This window comes from Fringilla coelebs (genome assembly GCF_963513975.1).
Source record: "Fringilla coelebs genome assembly, chromosome: Z".
Lineage (NCBI taxonomy): Eukaryota > Metazoa > Chordata > Aves > Passeriformes > Fringillidae > Fringilla > Fringilla coelebs.
In genome coordinates, this window is record NC_140031.1 from 53,830,794 (window position 1) to 53,851,789 (window position 20,996).

The following is a 20,996-nucleotide window of genomic DNA, read 5'->3' on the forward strand; positions in this document are numbered from 1 at the left end:
CCACAGATCTCTTTAGCCCAACTATAATTACAATGCTATCGTGAATCAAAGAAGCTATACTTCTCACACACCTTTCTTAATGAGTGACCAAAACCAACGAAGCTAACTTAGGGAACTCTGCCTCTTTACCTCTTCTTGGGAGGGTAAGAGGCTGAGGATGGGGAAGGGCCTGTGGATGTGGCAGGGGCTGTGGATGTGGCAGGGGTTGTGGCAGGGGATTGTGAAGGGCCTGTGGATGTGGCAGGGGCTGTGGATATGGCAGGGGCTGTGATGGCAGTGGGGATGAGGCAGGGGCTGTGATGGCTGTGGGGACGCGGCAGGGGCTGTGATGGCTGTGGGGATGTAGCAGGGGCTGTGATGGCTGTGAGGATGTGGCAGGGGCTGTGATGGCTGTGGGGATGTAGCAGGGGCCGTGGCTAATGCAGGAGCTGTGACGGCTGTGGGCATGTGGCAGGGGCTGTGATGGCTGTGAGGATGCGGAGGGACCGTGGGTATGGCAGGGGCTGTGATGGCTGTGGGGATGCGGCAGGGGCTGCGATGGCTGTGGGGATGCGGCAGGGGCTGCGATGGCTGTGGGGATGGTGCAGGGGCCGTGGCTAATGCAGGAGCTGTGACGGCTGTGGGCATGAGGCAGGAGCTATATCGGCTGTGAGGATGCGGAGGGGCCGTGGATGTGTCAGGGGCTGTGACGGCCGTGGGGATGCGGAGGGGCCGTGGATGTGGCAGGGGCTGTGACGGCCGTGAGGATGCGGAGGGGCCGTGGATGTGGCAGGGGCTGTGATGGCTGTGGGGATGCGGAGGGGCCGTGGATGTGGCAGGGGCTGTGATGGCTGCGGGGATGCGAAGGGGCCGTGGATGTGGCAGGGGCTGTGACGGCCGTGAGGATGCGGAGGGGCCGTGGATGTGGCAGGGGCTGTGACGGCCGTGAGGATGCGGAGGGGCCGTGGATGTGGCAGGGGCTGTGATGGCTGTGGGGATGCGGAGGGGCCGTGGATGTGGCAGGGGCTGTGACGGCCGTGAGGATGCGGAGGGGCCGTGAATGTGGCAGGGGCTGTGATGGCTGTGAGGATGCGGAGGGGCCGTGGATGTGGCAGGGGCTGTGATGGCCGTGAGGACGCCGCAGGCCCCGCGGCCACTGCCCAGCCCCGCCCCGCCCCGGCCGCCGCGGTCACGTGCCGGCAGGGCGGTCACGTGAGCGCGGGGGCCGGGCCGGAGGGGAAGATGGCGGCGGAGCGGGAGCCCCCGCCGCTGGGAGAGACGCGGTCCGCCGACCTCGAGGAGTTGGAGGACGGCGAGGACCTCTTCACCAGCACCGTGTCCACCCTGGAGGTGAGGAGAGCTCGCCCTTTGCCGCAGGCCCTGCGCCCCGTGGCCGACCCGGCGCCCGCCGGGCCCTCCCCTCCCGTACCCTCCCCTCCCCTCCCGTACCCTCCCCTCCCCGTCAGGCCGCCGGTACTTCGCTCCTGCCCAGGCACCCCTCAGTCCTGCCAGGGCCCTCACCCCGCCGGTGCTCCTGGCGACCTGGCCTCCACCAGGTCGCGGCCCCACCGCCCACCTCTGCTTCGTCTCGTCGGTGCTTCCCTCACGGAGGGAACGGGGCTTCTGCTGCCAAGAGAAGCTCAAAACTCTTTTCTCCAATTACCGCCGTTTCACCTTTTTTTACCCTCTTCTTGTGCTGCCAGGGGAATATTCTCACCTTACCTCTTTCAGTTTCGCTCGGGTATGTGTGTGTGGGTGTGTGAGTGTGGGTGTGTGTGTCTCCGCCGTAGACTTTGAGTGGATTAATAACGACCCATTTTCTTTGTTTGGCCTCTTTCCGAGGCGTCACTCCATTTCAGTTTGCAAACCTTGTAGAAACTTATTTGTCTCTGAGGTTTCTTCCAAGGGAGCCGACGCAGTGCTGGGCTGCGGCGGCTGCTGGGACCTGCCGGGAAAGAAGCACGAGGAGACATGAGAAATGCATATGTGTTCATTCGTTATAGCGGGAGCCTTTTTGGCACGTTGTTGTGGTCACGTTCCACCTACGTGTCTTGCCAGTATCTTCCGGATACTTTATTCTTCCTGTGCATAGATGCCCATTTGAAAAGATAATTGCTCTGTTCCTCTTTTCCTGAAGAGTTTTCTGTCCCTGACCTTTACAGAAATAGGATTGGTGCCTGTTTCTTTGGTTTTGCTCTGGCTGTTGTCTGTCCTTATCAAAAAACCCTGCAGTATACAAAGGAGGTTTTAAATGTATTTTAAAGTCACTTGCCTTTTCTCAAGCTACTTTCTTTTTTTCTTTCTTTTTATAGATGCATAATCTGTGCATTGATAGAAAAATATCTGTGGAAAAAATGCGCTGAAGGAATAAGAAATGATGTGAATCTGCAGTTGACAAGAACTGCATGAGTAGGCTTCTGTGCATCTCTGTGTGACACAGTGTGTATTACTGGAGTCTTTTTCAGTCCACGGAGAAAGACTGCACAACACAAACAATGTTTTTATTGATGTGGTCTGAAACTAAAGCTGCAGGAGATAAGATAGATTTAGTGTCCAAATCACATGAGATAAAAAAGTTACTGAAACTCCTCTAACTGCAGACGTTGGCAAAGAAATGGGCTTTGTATCAATTGCTGACAATTCCACTCTGCTGCTTTGTTTGTGTACACAGTCTGTTTGGGATAGAGTCTCCAAGTGGAAAGGGGAAGCCTTGTTGCTTAAAGAGAAGCTTTTAAAAGCTGTGTCAGTAAGCTTTTTCTGACATCAGCATTTAGGGCAATGCCTTAATCTTGTGATTTTCCTGCAAATTTGGAAGGAAGAGGTAATAAAAATTGACTTTGGACTTCTTACTAGCTTGAACATAAATTGGTGGATTCAGTGTAGGGTACCATAGTCCAGAGAAGAATGATTGTCTGAGGATGTAGGCCTAGTTAAACTTTTGTCTTGAGTGTTACTTTAATCTGGTAAATATTCATGGACAAACTGATTATAAATGGCAGTGGGAGTTGTATAGTAACAGCAGAATGGTGTCATGCTTTTTGTAGTTAATCATGTATTTGGTTGCTGATACCAGAAGTGAGAGTGTGGCAAGGGACACTGAGGTCCAAACCCAACTTACATGGGGACTTTGGTACTTTGAAAGAGTTCCCAACAGCTTTGTCTTGGAGCTGTCTACTTGCTTTTAGCATGATTAATTTCAGTTCCTTCCTATTTTATCTTGCTCTCATTCTCTTTGCAGTTCACAAAATGTGTGCTGCGCCTTTCCTGTCTATAATTTGATTGTGCAATGGAAAAGCTGTCTGTTTTCTAATACGTCTTTCACATATTAGCAAGTCTCCATTTGGAAAACACAAGCTAAGTTACTTTTGACAAAATATACATTCAATGTATGTTGCGACTGGCAAATATGCAGCATTTAAGTGCAGAGTGGCTTAATTACTTCAGTGGCTTCAAATGGAGAATATTTTCTTTGTGCATGTTGTAAAAAGTTAAAATCTTGAATTGGACTCTCTCAATTGTAGAAAATAAAACAGTGAACTCTAACACCTGGGATTTCTGGGGTGCAGTGGAAACACATTTTAGGATTTGAAAATTTGCTGTATGGCAGAGAATGAGAACTCTTCCTTCCTGTGGTCTTCGGACACCAATGAACTGGGAATCAGGTTGGGCAGCAATTTGTCTGAGCTGATGGGATGCTCATTTTATTGTCAGGTATCAACAGTGCCTATGAGTAGTAGAATTAGAATGGTTGTTTCGTTTTCAATGTGCCACCGTACTGTGAGTCTGGACAACTGCCTCTCTTGCATTTATGGTTACTGAGAGGTTTCCCTTTAGCTGCCAGAGTAGCTTTCATTAGTGAGAACAGCCAGGATGAGTCATGTAAATGGTTTAAGCCAAAACTGCATTTACAGTGATAATCAGTGGTGAGTTTCATGTGAATAATATTCCTGGTTATTATACATATCTGCTGGTCTGCATCTGCAGTGCTCTCCTAGGTATCAGGTTTTTGTAGCTGAATGTCTTCCTGAGGTCTAGGTAGACTTATTTACTTGGTAAAATTTCAAGTGCATGGATTTTGGTGGGGTTTTGTTTTGTTTTTGTTTGGCTGTTTTATTTTTTTGGTTGGTTTTTTTGGGGTTTTTTTGTGATGTGGGGTTTTTTTTTGAGGTTTGGTTTTGGTTTTGTTTTGTTTTTTAGCTGTTGTTGGATTTTGTTTTTTTAATGAGTGTCCATGATTTACACAGCAAGAAGTTCTGGAGGTTGGTTGTGCATTATGAGAAGAATCACTCTGTATTATAAGTTTAATCAACAAACTGCTAATTTACTGTCTTCTGCTCCCATTGGAAGTGTCCACAAACAATTGTATGAAAGTCAAATTTAGTGACGTATGTGTAAGATATACGTTAGATTTTCTGAAAAAATGGTCACTGTTACTCTCTTTTCACCATTTCTACCTTCTTCCTTCTTCATGCACCATTCCATGTCTTTGTCATCTTCCTTGTTTATATGTTGCACCATTTCTTATTTCATTTTCCCTAAACTTCTCACTTATCTCTGTATTGACGGCCTGTCTTTCCTGAAGGTGCCATGTGAATGCAGGAACCTAGGCTGCCATCTACTAATTCAAGAATATATTTACATTCCCATACTCCTGTTTGTTGGTGTGGGGTTTTTTAAAATGGAAAAGTACGCAGAGAATCTTGAAAATAATCAGTAAGCAGTAGATGTGGTAATTTATCAAGGACTGTAATTTAGGGCAGGGTGTGTAATAGTTTCATTGCCTGTTGATCAGTTTATGTCAAAGATCTGCAGTATCTATTTGGTTTTTGTACATGAGGCAAAACACTAGATAACCACAGAAGTCCAGATGGCTTTAATAATATCCTTTCAGTTTAACAGTAGCAATTACTGTGGAAGCAGTAAAGCTCCCATTGGAATATCAGAGAGAAAAGCACTGAGTCCTTCAATACTGTACTGTACCTTTGCAGAAAGCTAAGTCTGTATCCAGGATCAATTGGTGTAATTCTACTGAAGATTCTACAGTCAAGTGTGTCTCATTGTTTGATGTTAAATCCAGGCTATGATGGAAGTATTGTGGAAATTCATTCCAGTGTGGCTGTTTATGTCTTCCTTTCTGCTGCAAATGACGCTGTCCTGCCGTTGAGTGTATTGTCTCTGTCCATGCTGTGATTTGTGAGCTCCAGTAACCCTGTTTCAGACAGTGAGCTGGGTTAACCCTGTTTCAGACAGTGAGCTGAACAACTAGAATATTATGATGGCCACCTTCTGTCAGCCTTCTGTGTTTTGACCAAGGGAAGCTAGGAGGGGCTTAAGCAAGCAAAACTAGTTAGGGGGGTACCTTGCTATTAAGAGAAAGGATGATGTCCAAATGTCTAGAGCTATAATTTCAACCAGCAGAAAATGCAAGATCTTGTTCTTGTTTCTTCGTAAGTCAGAGCTGTAAAATACTTGTTTATTGCTTCCAGATGTTATGAACAATAAAAGAACAGAAAACAGAGCATGTTACTGACGTTGTAAATTGGAATGGGCCCATGGGCATCTTACCAGAAAGTTGTTTTCAAGAAAAATGTAGCAGGATCCTGACTGTCCTGCATACCTGGATGTCCTGGCCATTGAGTATCTTCGTTATTTGAGGCTTCACCAGACCTTCAGCTCAGGACTCATTCAGAAATTTCACGTCTGTGTACATTTCAGGAAATGGGTGTGTTTATGGCATTTTGTGAATCCTTGGCATTGAGTAAATTTAAAGTTTCTAAACAGCTATGCTATTTGTCTGGGCCATGAGGTTTTCGTTAGTCTCATCTCCATGTCTTGTCTGATAAAGAGATTTTCATTGCACTAACTACTGACTCCTTTGACAGGCATTGGCCATTTGAGCTGTATTTTGTAGAGATAAAAAAGCAAAGCTGGGATCCTGCCTTCTAGCTCTCATCCATAGGAGACTATAACTGAAACAGCTTAATATGTTGTTCGCAGGCATGGGTGCTTCTTTGGTTTTTGAGAGGCACTTTCTGACCCATTGGCTGGGCAAAATAATCAGGTTATTAGAAATTATTGACTCAGTTTTTGATACATATGGGCTGTGCCTTGCTGGGTTTTTGTAGTTCCCTGTGAACTATTTAGAAGTGAAGAAACTATACTTCATTGCAAAATTCTTGAACAAGCTGATGCAGTGTTTAGACCATGAATAATTTTTAAGATGCTTCTACACATTTTTTTCTATAAAGTCACAACTCTTAGTGAATATATTTAATCCCATCCTTAATTCTCTTGTTTGAGAACACAGCCATTTAAAAGGACCAAAGAGCCACAGTCAGATTAATGGACCAATAGGCATCTTATTCACCTGTCAGCTTGTTGAATTCCCCCTGGCATGGGAGAGAAGAATTGGAAGGGTAAAAATGAGAAGACCAGTGGACAGAGATGAAGAGAATTTGATGGGTAGAGTAAAAGTTGCATTTATTCACCTCTTCCATGGGCAGACCTGTCCTTAGCCATCTCCAGGAAGAGAGAAGTGTACTGGTGACTTAGACAAATGTTCTAACTCCAGATATCCTCTCTGTCCTCCTTCACCATAGCTTTGCTGAGCATGGTTTTACATGGTATGGAATATCCATCTGGTCGGCTTTGCTCTTCAGATTTCTGAGGTGCCCATAAGGTCTCTCCCATTTGCAAATATTCTCATAAAGAGTTTGGAGAGAGCTGCCTGTAACTACTCTGCTAACTACAGCTATGAAGCCTGGTGTCCAGTGCAGAAATATTGGCTGTGCCATTGGGCAGGATCTTTCCCGTCTCAGTAACAGAGACTTGGTGGCGTGTATTTATAGCTATTCTTAAAGGAATCTGTATCTTTCTTTAAAGTGGGAATACCTCTGTATTGACCTTTGGTAACTTGTAGCTTTAGGCATGCAGATATTTTCCATGGGTTCATCAGATTTGAGTGTTCAAAGTGAATGTTGTGTCTGATAGAATAGTTTTGTGATTAGAAGCCAGATATAGTCAAAATAACCATTAGTAACCAAAATAGCTACTTCCAATAAAACTGAGAAGATAGACTGAAGGAATAGCTTGAAGGTATAAGCATTCTCCAAGGGCTCTCTTCCACCATTCATTAGGCAAGAGCATAATTAAGTGATAAAGCAGAAAGCTCTCTGCGGATGTGCTATAAAGGTTCAGGAGGGCTTTTCTTCCCAATAGTTGTTTTTCATGCAACTTGCTTGAAAGCGAGAAGACTTGACAAGCACAAACCTACATGCATTCTGCATCTGTGGCAGTGTGGGACTCCCACAGTGTTCTAAAACTACAGTCTATCAAAATGTAAATGGATTGCTGTTCAAAGTTGAATAGCAGCAAAACTAGTTTGAAATGAGTACCTACAATGTTTCAGTGAAGAACTGCTTTTGCTGATAAAACTTTAACCTTTTTGAACCTCAGGCATTGAGAAATCAAGCATTTCCATGTTTTTCTATTCTAGTTGGAATTGAACTTGCACTTCTACACAGCACTGGCTGGAGAGACAGACCATTTCTTATGAAATATGCTACTTCTGAGTTATGAAATTGCTTAAAACCTTTGGCCATTAGGTGTAACACATACTCATTTGTGGCCCAGTTTCAATATTGCTTTAGTTTTCCTTGGTGTCTTCAACAGGGAAAGTTCTAGTCTCCAGTGAATTAAAAAATTGTATCTATGGCTAGCCCAGCTTCCATGTAAAATACAGTGTGATCCTCTGATCCTCTGTGGCAGTAATCCTGTTGCAAAGCTAACAAAATTTCTTGCAGCTCCAAGCAGCCTTTAATTATTTGGATGGCATTAATACATTCTTTTCAATCACAGAGCACTTGGAGATTTCTTTATTGATTTTTGGCTATCTACAAATCCAGATTTAAATCCAAGCCTTTCCAGGAGGAACCTAACTATCAAGTTACATTTGGCATTACTAAAAATTTATTCTAGATCATTCTGTAGCAGATTTTGTTTCACATTATTCAAACCTATAGAAATTGTTGACTTTTTTCTCTCAAACAAAGAAATTAAGAGCTCTTGACTAGCTCGTATCTTCTATTCATTGTTGCTGTGCTAGGAATAGGAAATGGAAATAGCTGACAGAGTTCCCTTTCTGTGAAACTTCTTTTGTTTCTTTGCAATGCAACAATGTTGCAAAAATTCTTATTTACTGATACATGGCAACTTGTTCTCTTGTAATCATTTTACTTTTTTTTTAAACACAGTCAAGTCCTTCATCTCCAGAGCCAGCAAGTCTTCCTGCAGAAGACCTCAGCACAAACTCCAATGGTCCAAAGCCAGCAGAGATCATGCTGGATGGTGACAGAGAAGACCTCTTTGCTGGTAATGACTATTTTCTTCTAGCATGCCTGCACAAACGATTTCACCTTGGACTGAAAGAAATGTGCTTTTCTGAGAAGGAGGATTAAAACCTTATAAGTAGTTTTACAGTGTTGTGCAGATCTTTTCTTGTGAAAAATGTTGTTAGTTGAGTTGTGAATTGTTGTGAGCTTGTTTATAAGTTTCTCTGTGATATGTTCAGTCAGTGTGTAGGGTGGGAGTGTTAAGCTGGTCACTGACATGTTTGCTGACAGTAAGAATAGTCTTTATAATTTTGTGATCCAAAATTCAGATCTGTGGAAATGCATGACTTGAGTTACTGTCTTGTTTTCTACTTAATAGTCATGCATAAGCTGTCCCAGTTGTTTTTTTTTTTTCCAGTTATAAAGAGAGAGGTAATTCAGACTGTATTGCAAGTATTTGCTTCTTAATATTCTTGTTTTAATGGAAAGGTAACAAACTGGTGTATGGGACCAGTCCTATCATTTTACTGGTACATGGTTATGTCTCTGACAGTTGACAGTATTGCATGCTTTAGAAAAAGATGTGAAAGTTCTCATAAGTGATCTGTTAATAGACAGAACGTTTCTCAAGGTTCATAAGTCAATTGCTACTTCAGTATCAGTTTTCAGCTATCCTAACATGGGTTATTGTCACTGTCAATTGCAGTTGTAGGAGCACTAACTATTCAAGAAAGGAGCTGGAATATTTGGAATATATTATGTGCATAAGATGGTTCTGAATGTTACCTCTCAAAACTATAATTTTCCCTATTACTTCATATTGAGTTAGTCAGCTGATAGTCCGCTTTGAATGCAGTAATCTCATCCTCACTGATTACCTGATGTAATCATTCAAAAAGAAACTTTATAACCTTTATTTCTGGGTTATTTTGCATAAATGCATATATACACATATGCCCATTACATTTGTTCTCAACTTCCATAATTTGTATTTCCATGTATTTGAACTTGTTTGTTCATTACACTGTTAGAATGTATTGACAAATTCAGTACTTCTCTGAAGGTGGTTTAAGAGAAAAAAGGAATAAAGGATAAAGGGGTATTCTTACTCTTTTTCTGCATTTTTTTTGCCTTATAACTTACAAAGTAAGTGCTTTAGCAATGCAGCTTTCTAGTACTAGTCAGTAATTTGGTTATTTAGCTTCAGTATAAAAAGCCAGCTTTTTATAACCATAGAGCCATCTGGAGTGGATATTTTAAGATAATATTAAGAAAAGAAAAGGGAGGCTGGAGTAAATATTGAGGGGAGTCAGACAGAATGAACAAATGTTTGCAGCCAGATTGTTTCAACTGAAATGAATGCTGTGAGACTAAGACAAGGAATTGATTTAATGAGTGTGGGTTTTGCCATGTTGGACATTCTCTTAAGTGCTTGCAGCACTGGACTGGAGGCATCTAACATTGCACATCTACCTCAGCTGAGACTGGTCTTTTGAAGTTCAATTTATAGTACAGAGTGAGTCTAATACTCTCAAATAGAGGAAAAAACAAATGTGATTTATGGAGCATGAGATAAAATGTTTTTCACAGTTTCCTGTTCTAAGCAAAAAGTTTGTATAAAGCTGTTGAACCCAAGTTATGAACTTCAGTGTTTGTGTCACTGCCATTCTGAAATGACATTCTGAAAAACTGTGTTGAATTTGTGTTTCAGTGCTGTGCACTCACAAGTATAACTATTATTTTCTTTCTTAGGACTGTTTTGCTAGACAGTATAGAAACAGCGTGAGGAGGGCAAGATGAGATGCCTAATCTCTTGCTTCCAGCATGATTGCGAAAGTCTGGCTTTCTAGGAAAGCAGAATTTAATTTAAAAGTGATTGTGACAGGGTTTTTCTTTGACATGTTGAAATTCCAAAGAATCTTAACTTGGCACATCTTATAGGAACACTTAAGTGGAGAGGAGAAAAAAATGAAGCTCCACAGCTTTGTAGCTTCTGTTGTTCCTTCATATTGAACTACTAGATGCTTTAAAATCTAGGTAAACGAAATCGTGTTTCTGAGAGGAGTGATCGCCATTTTTCAGGGTCAGAAATAATGATAGTTTTTCAGACTTGTAAAAAATTGTGATTATATGCCTCTGTAACTATTGTAGATTGAATAGAACTTTTCCGTTGCCTAATGGAAAAGAGGGTGAAGCAGCACAAATTTTCTGTATGGCTTTAATGCAGGACAGAACCTGGGAAATGGTTTAGGCTTTTTTTATTATGCTTAAAACCTCTTTGCTATTATGTTTATGTGGCAGCTACAAAATAATATGTGCAATATAGATATTTATTACCTTTTCTCTGGCAACTTATAACTATTAAAACAGGGTGTCAAGAATTGAAGAAATTAGTTTTCCTGAGTCATTGGAGATGAGAAAATTTTTCTGCTTTGTTGTAGTTCTTCGTTCTGTAACAAAGCAAGCTAAACCCACTTGCTAAACCCACTTAAAAGCTTTCACCCTTAGAATAAAAGTCACTATGTTGATTATTTGGCTAGAAGAATTACTTTATCTTGCCTCACAGACCTCTTACATGCAGAGACCTTAATGGTCAGTGCTTCAAATGAGGCAGTATTAGGTGTATCTTAAGGAATTTGGAGATACATCTTAAAGCTTAGTTGTCAATAATCTGCTATTGTACAGTGAAGAGCTACATATTGAACTAGTCTTCCAAAATGTTGACCTAAAATTCAATGTTAAGCTGCACAAATATGCCATGGACTGCCCATGAAGGGCACCATTGTCTGTGCCTTCTACCTCTGGTGCTCACAGAAGAGCACAAGAGGGTGAACTCATCTGAGAAGTTTTATCAGTGTTCTATCACCTTCTTCAAAAAAGTGGAAAACTATAATTTTTCCTCTTCTCTGTTGGGTAAAAGATTACTGTTATTTTGTTTTTTCAGCTCTGAAATGCATTTGGGAATGGATCATGTTATGAAAGTGTCTAGCTATTGTGTCTTGAGGAAAAGTCACTGCGTTGGGGCTGGGGTGATGTTTGTTTTTATTGGGTTGTTTTTTTGCTCAGTAGGGTTTTGTGTTGTTTGGTTTTGTGGTGATTTTTTTTCCCTTTAGGCTTTTTTCTTGGGATTTGAGACAGAAAAGGAGGTGATAATTCTCTGATCTAGTCAAGATATGTTCTTCAGGTGCACCTGAACAGAAAAGCTTCTACCTGATGGTGTCTGTCAGACCGTTGTCATATAATGTGTCTGATATGAAGAGTTTGTGCAAATGCCTTGCTGTTTTTAGAATCTGCTTGTTCAGTTATTTTGCAAGAAATAAATGCATAAAAGCATATGAACCTACAGTTTTGAAGTCAGAAGGTGGTCATATTAGTGTGCAACTGTTGCATTAAAACTATTTCTGTTCTCACTAAGGCTATATTTAGTACTTCTGATATAATAATAATGACCATGGGCTATGACTTAGGTGTAGTAGTTCTTACAGACAGTTCAGTTCAATAAAGTCTCTGAAATATTGCAGTGCCCAGAGAAGCCTTTTTTAATAGCTTGTCCTCTGTTCTACATAACAGCTTCTGCTTAAGTTTACTTCCAGATTTATATGTTAACATGAACAAACTTTCAAAGATAATAAGCCAATTTAATCATTCGAGCTATGTCAGAATATTAAAGATCTGATATTTGAAAGTGTGACTAGTAAAAACTTGTGACCAAAGTAAGCTGCCAAAGAATTGCAAACTTGCATTTTCTAAAATGATATTTCACAAAAACTGCTGGTGAAAAATAAAGAAACAAGATCTGTGTAATGCTGAGATTGAGGCCTGTGCTTGAGTGTTGATAGAAACTTGTGGTTGGCTGTAGAATGTTAATTTAGCACATGTAGTTGTGTCCCACAGCAGAATGATGTCTTCATGTTTTTTTGGAGCTAAGCAACTTGACAGTGATCCCTAACAAAGACTGTTTATAGATTGTAAAGTATGTATTTGTCTAGCAGTCTACACTATTAGGTTGGTGGAAGTTCTTAATATGTTGTGGTAACTCCCATAAACTGATACTAAGTGTTGGATCTCAGCATTTTTCTCCCAAAAGTTGGACAAAGCAGTTGCTTGCCTCTTGAAGTGGGAACTTAAGCTCTTGAGAACTATCTTGGAAAAGAAGACCTCTAGATTTCATTTTTCATTCTAATATAGATACTGGATATTTTTAAAACCAAGGAAAACCCACACAAGCGCACAAAACCTCTCAAACCCCAAACCAACAATAAACTACGCCTCAAAACCACAACTTTATACTAAGTTTTCAGGTGAGGATCTAAAATTAATAGATTAAACAAATGTTTCTGGAAGTGCCATCGTTTCTACTGTGAAGCCTGCTATATTAATGTTTCCATGGGGAAAAAAAGCTCACCTGTAAAACAAGCTGAAGAATTATAAGTAAAACCTTTTCATCAGATTATGTGACCTGATTACTCAAGTAATCAGTAAAGGGACATATGTAAGAAGTAAATGTCAGAGTTCATCTCTATTTCATGAGAAATAGATCTTCAGCTCATGTACTACTTGAAGGCTGCTTTTCTGAGGGGCAAAAATAACTAGAAGAGCCTGCTGTTTTATATAAAGCTAATGCTTCTTTTTCCTTTCAGAATCCTTAAATATTTTTGTTTTAAACAAACTTTCTCCCTGTCCAACTCAGTCCCATCATCCCCCTTCCCATATCTTTTCCATGTCATTCTTCTAGATTTGCATAGTGTCTGGTAGCATGCCAAACCTGGGGTGAGAGGTAACAAGAGAGAGAAAGGCGTAAATTCCCAATTCTTCCTAAAATAGCTGACTTGGTGCTATCAAACAAACAGATACTATTTTCTGTGGGTAAATTCCTTCACAAAAATAAAATAGAAACACCAGACAGCAGCTTTAAAAATTTGCTAATCCTTCTTGTAATTCATTTGATGCATAACCTAGATCACTAACAAGTGTGTGGATACAAGTCTGAAAAAGTGGAGTCCTGGAGAAGAAGTGTGCTTCTGTTTCATCTGATAGCAGTGCTGCTTTCTTACATTAAATTCAGGTTTTTTTTGAAGTTATACTTTACAGAAAGAGGATTGTGTTCTCAGCTAATGATTGAATTGTTTATTAACCCGTCTAAAATTTAAAGTAGAGAAGTAGATAGTGGTGGTTAATGATTTGTTTTCTGAATGTGCTGGAATACAGCTAGTGATAGAAAAGAGGAAGAACTGAAGTGCAATTGCTTTATTTCAGAAATATTTTGTGTTTTACATTTCATCATGTATATAGTATACAGTGTTACATATGTATGTGCATATTTTTCTGAGAAATGTTTCTGTGAAATACTCATTTGTATAACTTATATGTTGAATGCTGTTAGCCATCAAAGGAGAGAACTGCCTCTTGTTGAAATGTTCCTATTCTGCCAATCTAAAAGCTCTTTTGCAACTGCCTCAGCATGACTTCTGACCTGATCTTAGGTTCTGAATTAAAATTCCTTATTGATTTAAGACTCAGTGTCCTTCCTGTGGCATTTGAGAAAAGGAAGCATTAGCAGATGCTAATACTTTAAGATTTAACAGTAAGAATAAAGCAATGCTTTGAAAATAATTATCTTCAAAGAATGGCTGTAGATTCTTCATTCATATTAAAAATGGAAAATATAATGAGGTGCTTGGTTTTAACTTAGTTTGAAAATACTATGAAAATAGTATGTAATTTGAAATTAGGAAAAACAATGCCAGCAGGCTGGGGGAATTGATCGTTCCATTTGGCTCAGCCCTGCTAAAGCCACACCTGGGGTGCTGAGTCCAGGTCTGAGCTATCCAATATGAGGGAGACATGGACAGATGGGAGTGAGTCCGGTGCAGGGCCATGAAAATGATTGAGGAGATGAAATGTATGGCATAAGAGATGAGATTGAGAAAGCTAGTGCTGTTCATCCTGGAGTAGGGGCTTGGGATCGGGAGCATCATATAGTGGGTATGAATACTTTATGGTAGGGAATGGAGAAAGGGAAGCCTCACTTCTCCACTGACAGAACAGGAGGCAATGGCTACACACTAAAAACCAGAAATATATAAGACAAATCTTATGGTTTTGTTTGCTTGTCTTTGGTGGGGGTGACGGGATGATGCTGGCTTTGGGGTTTTTTTCATTGTTGTTTAGGGTGGTCAAACACTGCCACAGTGTTCCAAGTTATCCAAGGAAGAGGTAGATTCTCCTCCTGGGAGATGCTCATAATTCGTCTGGATGTGATTCAGTTGAGCCTGCTCTAGCTAGAGCCCTGCTTGAACAGACAGGTTAGGTGATTTCAAAAGTCTTTTGCAAACTCAGCAATTCTGAGTGATATGCTCCAAAATAAAATGATGACAGTAAACTTTGTTAGCCTCAAGCCAGAATGAGTGCCTGCTTTGGTTTAATGCCTTTTTGCCTGTTTGGTAAGTACTACCCACTAAAGTCTAGTTTGTGAAAGGACTTGAGGTCTATTGGAAAGTCAGTTTTGGTATCAAATTACTATTCTGTGGTCCATGTTATCTTTTAAGAAACTGGAATTCTTGAATATGCATGTCTGGTGAGAACACAACATTGTTTGTTTATTTGAGCTAGAACAGGAACTTCTGTATACCCAGAAAATGTGTGGCTTGTCAGTCGTCAGAACTGGTTAGTGAGATTTGTAGAGCAGCAGTTTGCATTGTCTTTAAACGTAGGTGAACTCTTCATAGTTTAAAGGAAGTACTCAGTTTCTTGTGAGCTGTTTTAAGCTCCAAAGAGCATGGAGATAGACTAAAGATAATCTTAATGTCTCACCTGCTAATACTGCTACTTTTCAGCTTGTGGGGTATTTGGCACAGGTGGGGGTGTGTAACTTCATTTGTTATATGGCTTAGTCGGCTTAGTTATCATCCTACATGACTAAATCAGCTGTTGCTCCGAGTGCGAAACAGGTGATGAAAAAGAGCTGCTCCTGTAGTCAAAAAAGTTAATTAACAATATGTCGTACAGAAATAAATTATTTGTAGCTTGTGACTGCTTTAAAATACTCTTTACTGAACAGTATACAAAAAAAAGGGGATATTGGTCTTAATTTAACCCATTCTGCACTACAAGTCCATATGTCATATCTGGTTTTAGCTGTGTATTGAAAAAGATTATCCTGCACAATGGGTGCTATTTATTTTGTCATCATGCATGTTTGTTGTCTTTATGATGCATGTCCATCTGTGTTGCACAGGAAATTTATTGCTAACTCAGTATGTTTCTCTAGAAGCAACAGAAGAAGTTTCATTGGACAGTCCGGAGAGGGATCCAATACTTTCACCAGAACCTACTCCTGCAGTCACTCCTGTAACACCCACCACATTAATAGCTCCCAGAATGGAATCAAAAAGCGTAACAGCCCCAGTGATTTTTGATAGATCCAGAGAAGAGGTATGCTGTAAACTCTAAACTATGGAAATGTTTCATTTAGATTTTTAAGTTTTACCGTGTTTTAAAATGCCAGTTCCTAAACATTGGTGCCTCCATTATACCTTGTTGTTTGTTTTGTAAAAAAAGTTTAGTATTAATTTGACTCATGGAAATACTGTAAGAATTCACTACTAAGGTGATTATATTTGAGATATGTAGTATTAGGAGTATGAAGTTCTATTCCTTCAGAATAGATACTTTAAAAGTGTGTGTAGGAGTAAGCTGTGAACTTGATACATAAGAAATGTTATTAATTTAAGTAACTCTCACTAGCATGTTACAGTTTCAACTTGCATTTCTGAAGCTGTTCCTAATCGGGAAATGGAACAAGCAGTTTTTAGAATTATCCTGCATGCAAACAAACAGTTGAGGGTAATTGTATTCTTAACATTTCTATTTACATTTGGTGTTCCAGTCAAAGCGTGGTCATTGCTGAATGCCATTTATTCTAGAGAGTTCTCTTACCAAACAGTGACTTTGCATACAAGACCTACCCATGACTCAATGATGCCTGCTTCCCCAGATACCACATGATGGCATTTGATTCTGAGTTTGCCCCCTTCAGCCCTGGTACTGTCCCTTCTGCCACAGCATTTCTTAAGATCTCTCTTTTTATCAAACTTAGGTATAGTACATGAAGGATTATGAAATTCTGGAACTCAGACAAGTATTTTTTATCTGTTGCTTTTCCCTTCCCAAGCTCTTCTGCTACAGATACTGTTAATGAAAAGGAATGCATGTTCTTTGATTGCAGGCACATGGAAGCATTGCAAATGAGAGTGGTTGTGAACCACAGTGTCTGCTGGCATTGCAGGTGGTACAATGAACAGACCCCTAAATCTCCATACTGAAAGCTTTTGCAATAGGTCTTAAAACTGAAATTACAGGACCATTTAGTTTGGAAAGGACCCTTAGGATCATTTGAGTCCAACTGTAAACTTAGCACTACCAAGTTTTCCTCCAGAACTTTGGTTGCAGTCACAGTCAGTGTTAGAAAGTATATTAACATTGGGGACTGGAAATGTTTCATAATTACACAAACATACTGACTTTTTCTCCTTCTTCCTCTATATTCTTATACCTCTATATTCTTGTACCTATAGATAATATGGATGTCCATTACTTTGTAAAATGTGGTATATCCTTTTCCTAGATTGAAGAGGAAGCAAATGGAGATTTGTTTGATATAGAAATCAATGTATCAGACCCAGAGAAAGTTGGTAAGTTCATTGAGCCTAAAAATTCACATTGTAGACTGTCTTATTCCTTGAAGACTATTCCTAGATTTTAGCATGATTTCCTCTTTAGTTTTCCTTGGGCCATTTTTAGTATCTAAATGGAAATCTATTTAATGTATTTTTTGGACTGAAAAGTGTATGGCAGGATTACACTACCTTGCCCTGGGATAATTATTTTAATTTTCTTACAGGAGATGGCATGAATGCTTATATGGCATACAGAGTAACAACAAAGGTAGGTAGTGCAACAAAAATATGTCAATACTTTGTATTGTAGCTGAGATGGATCAGTAATTCACAACGATTTTATTTTTTTTAAGACATCACTTTCAATATTCCACAAAAATGAATTCTCTGTTAAAAGAAGATTCAGTGATTTTCTTGGCCTGCACAGCAAATTAGCAACAAAATACATGCATATTGGTTATATTGTGCCTCCAGCTCCAGAAAAAAGTATTGTAGGTAAGTGCAGTTCCAATAAGGTGACACTTAAGTACTGAATACAAATTACTCTTCTGCATGAATACTGCTTTCTTCTCAGGTTGTCCAAATACTCTTTGTGTTCTGTATTTTCTAAAAGTTCATGTTAAATTAGAAAGAATGTAATGGCCTCTTCCAAACTCAGACTAATGTTGATAATAAAAAGGATATCTCTTAATGCATGACCTTGTGTTTCTTATCTATGATTCTTCCTTTGCTGTTACCCTTCAAGAGTTGATTAGTCTACCAAAACAAGAATGTTAAAAGAGAGTTTATTTTTAAGTTGAGCTGTTCTCAATTGCTTGCAATATATAGAGCTTCATACATACTTTAGATCTCTGATACCTCTTTTTGTTTCTTTTGATGATGGTGAATGCAAAACCTGTCATAAATTTTGCAAGGTTTTAATGCAAAAAAAGACTTTTGGGTTGAATACCTTAAAGGATCAGATCCTTTCTCCATGATCTAAGAAGCATGCCTGGTGCATTAAAACAATCTTCAGTTTTGTGATCTCTAAGGAGGAGAGGTTCTTTCAAAATAGATAAATAGTTAAAACAGTAAAGCTAGTTAAAGACTTTTGTGTTACTCATATAAATAAGTGATTCAAATCTAGAATGTTGTTTGATATGTAGGCAATGGCAGAACTTCTTTTCAGTAGTTTAGTCTATAAAAATAATCAGAGCAGCAGTTTTTCATGTAAGTAGGAGTAGGCAGATTGAGTCAATGTGGGCAACAGAGGCTTGGAAAATTCATGATTTTATTTCTATGGAAAAGCACTGTGTTTTTAAGCCTGAGGCTGAAAATTAGACCTGAGTTTTTGGTAGTTATTGAAATTTATGGGTAATTCTGTAATAATCAGTTTTTCCTGTAACAAAAATAAGTTTAATTCCAAATGCTGACAGGGCTTATGGAAATGGAATAAGGTTTCTGATCATGTCCTTTGGATGATACAAAATTTAAGGCACTTATGACAGTGTGCATTTACATGAAAATGTAGTGCTTGCATCACAGTCAAATTCAGCTTAGACTGGATTTCAGCTACCACTTGAACAAAACCAGCATAAAAATTTGTACACCTGGAGGACGGTAAAATGGCGGGACATACTGCAGTGCAAGCAAGCACTGGCTGGCGCTTCAAAGCCTTGTGTAGAGACTTTAAGTTACAGGTAGATTGGGAAAACTCAGACTCTGTAGAATGTTTTCAAAAGAGGTTGAAACTTCCTCTTTAAAGTTGAACTTTACAGGTGTTACTTAGTTCTGCTCAAGAGCATGTAGCCAGTACGTTTCTAGTTCTGGAGCGAAGGAGAAGTTGATTCTGGTGTGTTTTGAAATAATGCATCTTAAAGCAGAGAGCTGAGAAAACAGCTGAAAGTAAGATTATAGTCTTTACCTTATGCATGTTTATGTTTAAAGCCTTAATACATAATGTCATACATTCAGTGTTATGCAGTGTGTGTTGTAAAGAAGTCCCTGGTCTGTTAATTCTGTTACACTGTTGGTAACACCTGGAGTTTAAAGCTCCAGTTTTATTGTGCTGATGAGCAGTAGGGGCTGTAATTTTAGATCTTAGCTACAAATTCAAGTCCATCAATTACTGACTGTGGAACAAAAGGATAAAAATGAGTGAACTGGAATTGGACATTCATTAAGATGCTTCACTATTTACATAACTGTGTATGAAAATCACATTTTCATTTTTAAAGAAAATGATTTGTTATGTCATTGATCTTTTCTGGTGAAGGAGGAGTGCTTGGTCTACAGAAACAGTCTTTGCACTGGCATTTAAATAGGCTTGTATTAGGAGAGAAAAAAATGTGGCAAGATACTTAAAAAATAACTGTCATTTTTACAGGGTAGGAATTCCTCATATGGGTAATTTGTTTGGGTATTCAGTTTTTCCCTATGAACTTCTGTTCACAGTTCATCTATGGAGGCTCTTTTTTATTAAGCCACAGGATTTCCTTCTTTCTGTCGTAAAATATTATTGTATAGTAATACTAAATGTATAAAGATGAGGCATGTGAATTACCTCAACTTCCCTTGAATACTTGAATCACTTCTATTTGAAGACATACTTAATTTTACTGACAAACTTACGGATTTAGTTACGTTACGCTGTGTAGAATACTTTTGGAAAAAAGTCTTTATCAGATTTATTTTCATCATGTTGCAGAGGAGGGAAAAACTAAGGCTGAGAGGTTAAGGATTCAGTCTTGTTCCTGTAAGGCTTTGCTACTTGTGTCCTCCAGGGGTTACTGTGTGAAACTTCTATGTCCAGGAGGGAGATTGTGTGAGGAACTTAGGGAACTGTTGACCTGGCAGATCAGTGAGTACATCATCAGAATCTCAAAACTTTTCGCTAAAGACGCACAAAAGTAACAGATAAGAAATATACTAGGGCTAGAAATCAGACATCTGGATTGTATAACAAAAAAACATCTTTCCTGTTTTTCAGGAAATAAGAATAATTATTGATGTCCAGTGTTTCATGGTGGTTTTGATGGTACTTAGGTTGCTAAATTCCAAGTTTGGACCTTTAGCATGACAAATAGTGAGTTCAGTCTGACTATTTTAGAGTTCTTCTGTTGCTGAGGTTGAATTTATTTCCTATGCCAGGACACATCAATAACTAGTTGCCACTCTTGTCTTGATCAGAGAAAGCACTATAAGGCTATATACATTTTATTCTGCTGATTCTGTTCTCCATGCAGTTCAGTTCAGAATTTTCAGAACTTGTTAGTTTGCATTAGTTAATTTCACAGAGCTAGTTTCACAAAACTATGCAGCATGCAGTTGATTTTTTTAATGGTCCTATGTTTTTCACTGTAATTTGATTTAAACATGTAAACTTAGGTGGGCCTTATATTTTAATCACATCAGTTATGTTAATGATTTATCTGTGATAAAATAAAATCAATATGATGCTGTTTCCTTCAAGGCATGACCAAGGTTAAAGTAGGCAAAGAAGATTCTTCATCTACTGAATTTGTGGAGAAAAGAAGAGCCGCTCTAGAAAGGTAATGTGTGTATCTAACTAAAATTTATTTAGGCTCAGAATTACTTGCAGTATACTATATGGGTTCTGTAATTGCAACACTGGTGATCTGTACTTAAGTGAATTCTGGAGACTGTATACAACTGTCAAATTTTTGAGTAGATATGGACTAATTCCCATTAATAATAGGAAGAGTAGCCCTATTCATAAAAATGATTATAGCTGACTTGTTTCAAGCTTAAAATTAAGATTGTAGAGGTTCAGTAAGTAAAACTACCATTACCATCTCATGTAGACATTTAGGGTTGAAAGAATTAAGACAATTACAGTAATGTATTTATTCCATAGCAAATCACCTGTTGGGCAGGAAGGCAGGTGAGGAGGCCTTCAATCACTTGAAAGTAAAATGGGCTTCTGATCATGTGTGTTGATGACATCGATGTGACTTGCTGAATTTTGGCATAAGTGATACTGGATCTCTGTCACCCAGCACTGATATAC

At 39.4% G+C, this 20,996-nt stretch overlaps 1 protein-coding gene across 2 annotated transcripts in view; it reads left to right on the forward strand.

Moving 5' to 3' along the window:
* The first annotated feature begins 1,202 nt into the window (after positions 1-1,202).
* Positions 1,203-20,996, forward strand: part of SNX2 (sorting nexin 2) — a 29,388-nt gene continuing 9,594 nt past the window's right edge. The window contains exons 1-7 of one of the 2 annotated variants that reach the window (XM_084225331.1): positions 1,203-1,329; positions 8,232-8,349; positions 15,580-15,743; positions 16,936-17,002; positions 17,212-17,255; positions 17,341-17,482; positions 20,439-20,517. In XM_084225331.1, the coding sequence (XP_084081457.1) occupies positions 1,222-1,329; positions 8,232-8,349; positions 15,580-15,743; positions 16,936-17,002; positions 17,212-17,255; positions 17,341-17,482; positions 20,439-20,517 (722 nt within the window). In that variant the 5' untranslated portion in view covers positions 1,203-1,221. The remainder of the gene's footprint in view (positions 1,330-8,231; positions 8,350-15,579; positions 15,744-16,935; positions 17,003-17,211; positions 17,256-17,340; positions 17,483-20,438; positions 20,518-20,996) is intronic. The other variant, XM_084225332.1, reaches the window with a different exon arrangement.